The sequence below is a fragment of the Vitis riparia genome, chromosome 9 (genome assembly GCF_004353265.1).
Source record: "Vitis riparia cultivar Riparia Gloire de Montpellier isolate 1030 chromosome 9, EGFV_Vit.rip_1.0, whole genome shotgun sequence".
NCBI classification, from domain to species: Eukaryota; Viridiplantae; Streptophyta; class Magnoliopsida; order Vitales; family Vitaceae; genus Vitis; species Vitis riparia.
This window is the reverse complement of record NC_048439.1, coordinates 7,396,494-7,403,559: the sequence shown is the minus strand read 5'-3', so window position 1 is coordinate 7,403,559 and position 7,066 is coordinate 7,396,494. Positions and strand designations below refer to the sequence as shown.

Here is a 7,066-nt window from a genome sequence, read left to right as displayed (position 1 = left end):
AAACAAAAAATAATCAATCAACTTTCCATTTCCTAATTCAATTAAAATTAGGTTGCATAATTTAAAATTTGTTTTTTATTTTTAAAAATAGAAAATTAAATTTTTTTTTTTTTGATATTGTTTGATCCTTATTTTTAAAAAATAATTTTTAAAAATAAAATAAAATAGAAAATAATTTTTAGAGAATAAATATAAGTTGTTTCCATCACTTTTTAAAAATCAAAAGAAAATATGATCTTATTTGATCACGTTTTCTAAAATTTGTTTTTAAAAACGGGTTTTAAGTTTAAAAAAATAAAAAAATAATTTTTAAAAACAAATTTAAAAAAACATGCTCAAAAGACCCTAAATATCATAAAATGATAACTGTATTGTTTACCATTAAAATAATTTTAATTTCAATTTTTTTAATATCTTAAAAAAAAAAAATTATTTCGCCCTATTTAATTTTTATTTTCATTTTTTTGTTCTTTTTATTTTTGTTTTCCTTCTCTTTCTTTGGAGTTTTTTTTTTTTTTTTCTCCCTTTTCTCCACAATTCTTATTTATTTCCCCTTTCCCGTTGCCTAAATGAAGTCCCCAAATATTTATTTTGATGACATGGAAAATCAATATGGGAGGCGAAAAGTATAAGTGATACGACGTTTAATTTGATGCTGACGTGGCAAAATCACAAAGGCCATGCCACTGGACTAACTCTAGCCAGAGCTCGAATCCAAAAAAAATCCTCCGGCTGGCCACGTGCTTCCAACATCGCACCCCCACCACTCTCCGGCCCCTGCTCCACCTCGGACTCCGATTCCGGTGCCACCGTGAAATCTCTCGTTGACGGATCCTCGTATCTGGATCCTATCTTCAGAATCACAGTAAATTCCTCTTCAACTTACATAATTTCTCTCAATTTTGTAGATTTTTCCTTCGTATCGATTTATTTATTCATGCTCTTTTTCTTTTCTAGGGTTCGCGTTTTGACGCGAAATTTTATTCGATTTTGTAGTTTGGGTGGTGAATTCTTTGTTTGTTTGATAAGAAAACGGAGGAAAGTAATAGAAAAGGAAAGAGATTTTTGAGCCCTTTCATGTTTTAGGTTATTTTGGTTTAATAAAGATTTGAGAAGTCTCCTTAACTGATTCATGTGATAAGAATTACATAATTCTGCAATTCCTCAAAGCTGTCTGCGCCCTCTGACAACTGTTCTCGAGGATTCAACGGCCTTCTTGGTCCTGTGAAATTGTGCAGCTCACAATAGGAGAGTTTAGTGAAGCCTTCTTAGAAGATTGCTATGTGAAATAGACTGATGACTAACAGGAGGCAAAAGAAGAGAAAGAACAATTGATTATTGATGGTGTGTTTTCTATTGAATGAAGAAAGGGTTTTTTGTCTTTCTGTTTTCCCAATTGAATGCAGAACAAAAAAAAGTAATAAATAAAAAGGGATAATAAAATCAAATTTAATGCTAGTTTTTCCAAAATGCTTCTCCTATGAAACTTGGTGTATAAACGGCTTATTTTTGCAAATATTGCATAAAATGGCTTAAGTCTATTTGAATTAGGTCGGAAATTTTACCACTTTCATTGCAAATTTGTTATGGAAGATCTGGATGATTCTTTAATGGAAGAAATACTACCTGTTAGCCTAACTAATATATATTAAAAATAAAAGCAGAAAGAAAAAAGGTGAAGTTACATAAACTGACTGGAAAAGGGACAGGATGTAGGAACTTATATAAAATTTTAAGGTGGATGACCACTGGGTGTCTGGACCAATAGTATTTAGCTGTCACCTCCTTTTGTGTAGTTTCAGGCTTGTGCCTGTGAGACTTACAAGCAGTTCTATGGGTTTAACGGATGGGTTGGGAGTTTGGAATGCAGGCTGACACTCAGGATTATCATGCTGATGCTGCTCATTAATAAAAGTTAAGCTAGAAGTTGTTTTTTCTTGAGTTTGCCCTTCTGAATCATATACTGAGCCAAGCCTCAAGCTTACATACCATACTGCTAAACTGCTATGTAGGATGTGTGCTTTTCTGGGTTTGGAATCTTTATCACCACTGGTGTAAGATGTATCTAAATAAAATGACTGATGGGGTATGTTCCATTTAAGTTAAACTATCTTGTGAAATGCCCCTTGTGTTGAATTTGATTATTGGGAAATGGCATGGAAAGGAAACAGCCTCAGATCTTTATAATAACCAATTCAAACCTAATTTGTTTTCGCTTTTGAGTTAGTGGAACCAGCACAACATGAAAAACTAGCATATGGACATGTTCCTTCCTGGCATTTTGCTTGAGGTTTTGGGTTAAGTCCTCACATGAGTGCAACCTAAGCTATGGTTTTCATAAAGATTTCTTGAAGTGGGGTTTTGAAAGTGGTTTCTGGATCCATTCAGTACAAATATGATATTTACATAGAAGTGTATATTTGCATGTGGTACTATACTGATGTATAGGTCTCCTTAGTATATTGGAACTTTTAATAATTTTTTATTAGTTTGTTGTAAATTTGGGGAGGATTCCATATTCTTCTTATGTATTTCTTTATCCATATTTAATACTATTTTGTTTCTAATGAAAAAAAAATCATATAAGCATATATTTTACCAAAAGCCTTGCCACACCCTTGACTAGAACCATATGTAATAATTAATGAAAATATGTAGAACCAGAACTAAAACGTTTGGGTTGGCAGTTATGATTTCATATTATGATTTGAAGGGACAACATCATGTTATATGATGAGATATTTTGACTGAAAAGGTGATCCTATGCCTTGAAAGGTTGTATATTGGGACAAAGGTTTTGGTTTGTGAGTTGCTTCTTACTCTCCATCATCTTTCTAATTTGTGCTCAGAACCGTTTTCTGTAGACTTATTTATTTGTGGTGTTTGGTTTTTAATTCAGATGGAAGAAATCTCTCTCAGCAGTGAGCAAGTGCCCAGTGGTGAAGGCAATGAAACTGAGAAAGAAAGAGATGGTGAGAAAACAGAATTAGTTGTTCAAAATGGTTTGACTCAAGGAAGGAAAGAATTTGTTGCACCTGCTGTGGGTATGGAATTTGAATCATATGATGATGCTTACAACTATTATAATTGCTATGCCAAGGAGGTGGGTTTTCGTGTTAGAGTGAAAAATTCATGGTTCAAGAGAAATAGTAGAGAAAAATATGGTGCAGTGCTTTGTTGCAGTAGCCAGGGTTTCAAAAGAATTAAAGATGTCAATCGCTTACGGAAGGAAACAAGAACTGGTTGTCCTGCAATGATAAGGATGAGGTTAGTTGACTCCAAAAGGTGGAGAGTTCTCGAAGTTACCCTTGAGCACAACCACTTATTAGGTGCAAAAATTTACAAGTCAATGAAGAAGATGAGCAGTGGAACCAAAAGGAAGTTGCAGTCAAATTCGGATGCAGAAGTGCGGACAATCAAGTTGTACCGAGCCCTTGTGATTGATGCAGGAGGTAATTCCAGCTTAAATTCAAATGTGAAAGAAGTCAGAAATTTTTCTGATCATCCCAATCAGTTGAACCTTAAAAAAGGTGATACACAAGCCATTTATAATTATCTCTGCCGTATGCAGTTGACGAATCCAAACTTCTTTTACTTGATGGATCTAAATGATGAGGGGTGTTTGAGGAATGTGTTCTGGATTGATGCTAGGTCTCGTGCTGCATGTGGTTACTTTAGTGATGTGATTTTTTTTGACAACACATATTTGTCAAACAAATATGAGATCCCACTTGTGGCCCTTGTTGGAGTAAATCACCATGGCCAGTCTGTGTTGCTGGGATGTGGTCTACTTGCGGGTGAGACGTCAGAATCTTATGTTTGGCTGTTCAAAGCATGGGTTACATGTATGTCTGGAAGGACTCCACAGACTATTATTACAGACAGATGCAAGGCTTTGCAGAATGCAATTGCAGAGGTGTTTCCAAGATCGCATCATCGTTTTGGTTTGTCACATATCATGAAAAAGGTTCCAGAGAAGTTGGGTGGACTGCGTAACTATGATGCAATTAGAAAAGCACTAATTAAAGCAGTTTATGAAAGTTTAAAAGTGATTGAATTTGAATCAGCATGGGGATTTTTGATTCAGCGCTTTGCAGTTAGTGATCATGAGTGGCTTCGGTCTTTGTTTGAAGATCGAGCTAGATGGGCTCCAGTTTATTTAAAAGACACGCATTTTGCTGGAATGTCTTCTTCACAGCCAGGTGAGACCCTGAATCCCTTTTTTGATAGATATGTGCACAAACAGACTCCTTTGAAAGAATTTCTTGATAAATATGAATTAGCCCTGCAAAAGAAGCACAAGGAAGAAGCACTGGCTGATATTGAGTCGAGAAACTCAGGCCCCACCTTGAAAACTCGATGCTTTTTTGAGTTGCAACTCTCTAAGGTGTACACAAGAGAAATATTTAAAAAGTTCCAATTCGAGGTGGAGGAGATGTATTCTTGTTTTAGTACAACGCAGCTGCATGTTGATGGACCGATAATAATATTTCTGGTCAAGGAGCGCGTTCTAGGTGAGGGGAATAGGAGGGAGATCAGGGATTTTGAAGTTCTGTACAATAGAGCAGCAGCAGAAGTTCGTTGCATTTGCAGTTGCTTTAATTTTTATGGGTATTTGTGTCGGCATGCATTGTGTGTACTTAATTTCAATGGGGTGGAGGAGATACCTTCCAAGTACATTTTGTCACGATGGAAAAAGGATTACAAGCGCTTATATATTCCTGATCATGTTTCCAATAATGTTGATGGCACTGACCGAGTGCAATGGTTTAATCAGTTATATAGAAGTGCCTTGCAAGTTGTGGAGGAAGGGGCAATTTCGCTAGACCATTACAAGATTGCATTGCAAGCATTTGATGAATCGTTGAATAGAGTTCACAATGTCGAAGAAAAGCCTGAACAACTTAAAATATGAAGGTGCAAGATCCTGTAACTAAATCCATTTCTTTTTATTCAATCTCATACTGAGGGCTGCTTTAATCTGTGCTTTTGCAGTGTGTAGTAGTCTGATACAAAAATATTTTTCCATTGAACTAATCTTTTGCAGGTTGAATGTGAAGACAAGAACTTGACTTGGGTTGAACAAACATCCACTTTCTTCCGAGGAATTGGTATTTCCCATATTCTTGAGAATTACATAGGACAAATTATTTTTTGATGGTGTTTCAGTGCTATGTTATGGAAATCTGGAAGCATATGAATACCTAAAAGAGACTCTACGAGGTGGATATGTTTAAAGTTTTGGTGCCTTTACACGGAAAGATGAAGGATTAGGAAGAGCTAAAAAATAAAAAGAGGTCGGCATCTTTTGGATTTCTGGGGCATCTAACACATGATATCTTCAAGTTGTGTGTGTGGTGCATTTTTATTGGAATCTCTGCACTCTTTGCTTGAATTTCACGAGTTGGAAACTCCACATGTATATGATTTTGGTTTGGGTTTTGATTCAGAAAGTTGAAGCTATCAAAGTCATCACCTTTGCCTCTCTTTTTGCCTAACTCCATTACTTGTGTTATTTTTCTGGTAAAGTTATCGTACCAGTACCGGACCTTCCGATGAGACATGAAGTGGCTTTTGGGTCTATGTTCAATCGTTTATCGGCCAACAGAAATGAATCAACTGTTCTAGGAAGTATGAGTCAGATGCTATATTTTTTAAATGCATGTATCTGGAAATGAGATGGAGGTTCTCTAAACATTTTCCTTTCTGCAGTTGGAAAGGAAGTGCTTGCTCTCTGCCCAGAGAAACTTCAGATTTATTCCTCTCCAACCCAGAAGCTATATCGAAGTGATGTACTGGCAAAAACCAGGAGGAAGGCAGGCCATTTCTTCTCAGTAATGGCTGAGGGCCAAGGGCCGAGAGAATGAGGTTGAGGTTGGAGATAGCAAGGTAATTATGCAGGTTTTGTGCAGTTAGATTGTGTTTGATGATAAGATTAAGATTAGAGGTGGCAGTGTAATTATGTAACTCTTCCTTCTCCATCATTCATTCATTTTGTTATACTCTCTGCACAATGGTACATTTTAATAAACTGTGAGTTCTTGGTGAGTATCTAGAACCAGGAGAATGATGTGTTTGCCCAGATGCTCCGGAGCTTTGCTATTTGACTCAGTAGCACGAGGCGCAATTCTGTGAAGCTATGCTTATTTTGTTCATGGAATAAATAGTGTCTGTTAGCCCAAGGCTTCTTGGGTCGTATTTTGATGAACACAAAACAAGGTTAATCTAATCTAATCTAATGGGCTTAAAAGTTCCTGAATTTTTAGTTTTTGAAGAATTTCATCAAATTAAGGGCCAAACGAAGATTAATCAACGCATGATGAGGATAACAGCAGATTAAAGATTTCTTAGGAAATGTTTTTGTGACGTTGATTGGTGCACTAGGCTCGTGTTATATTGCATCCATTTGTTTGCACCTTGATTCATTCAAATTTCTTAAATCATTTTTGTATTTTTAGAAAATTGGATAAAAAATATTTTGAAGAAAAACCTAAGCTAAATATGTCAGGAGTGCTTTTAAAAACGGTTTTTCAAGCCTGGTAAGGAGTTCCATTGCCAATTTGTCCCCTTGGGTTTGAGATATAATATTGAAAATCATCAAAACTTCAAAGTGGCCGGGGGACTGGTCAATTGGCGTGAAATCCCTTTTGGCAGTGTTCTTCGGCTGAGCGTCCCAGCTCAATCGTTTGAGTTACCGGTACCTGTTGAGGCTATTCCTTTCCCAATATCTATGTCTTGTATCAATCAGTTGGGGCTATTCCTTTCCCAATAGCCGTGTCTTTATCACCTGTAAGAGTATGTTTGGTAGTGATTTTAGGAAGTGTTTTAACATTTTTAACATTTCAAAACTTGTGTCATTTAAGTATTAGAAAAGCTAAAAACGTTTTCTAAAACCACTACCAAATGAATTCTAAGTGTCTTATGTCACTTAAGGTTAGTGAACAAGCTTTATAGTATTTTTGAGAGTGATTTTAGAAAACGTTTCTAACATTTCTAACATTTGAATGATAAAAAAATTTAAGTGTTAGAAAGATTAAAAGTATTTTATAGAATCACTGCCAAATGG

General features: G+C 35.8%; 1 protein-coding gene across 5 annotated transcripts; it reads left to right on the top strand.

The window, feature by feature from the left end:
- The first annotated feature begins 687 nt into the window (after nucleotides 1-687).
- Nucleotides 688-6,082, top strand: LOC117922340 (protein FAR1-RELATED SEQUENCE 6-like). 5 transcript variants are annotated; one of them, XR_004652478.1, is made up of 4 exons: nucleotides 688-865; nucleotides 2,900-4,917; nucleotides 5,048-5,111; nucleotides 5,713-6,082. XR_004652478.1 is itself a non-coding variant. In XM_034840454.1 (3 exons), exon 2 carries the CDS (start codon nucleotides 2,900-2,902, stop codon nucleotides 4,913-4,915), a length of 2,016 nt encoding a protein of 671 aa, XP_034696345.1. In that variant the 5' UTR covers nucleotides 688-865; the 3' UTR covers nucleotides 4,916-4,917; nucleotides 5,048-6,082. The 5 variants fall into 5 exon arrangements, 1 of the variants encoding a protein (XP_034696345.1); XR_004652477.1 differs by having other exon boundaries at nucleotides 5,530-6,082; XR_004652476.1 differs by having other exon boundaries at nucleotides 5,048-5,468.
- Nucleotides 6,083-7,066: the final 984 nt, after the last annotated feature.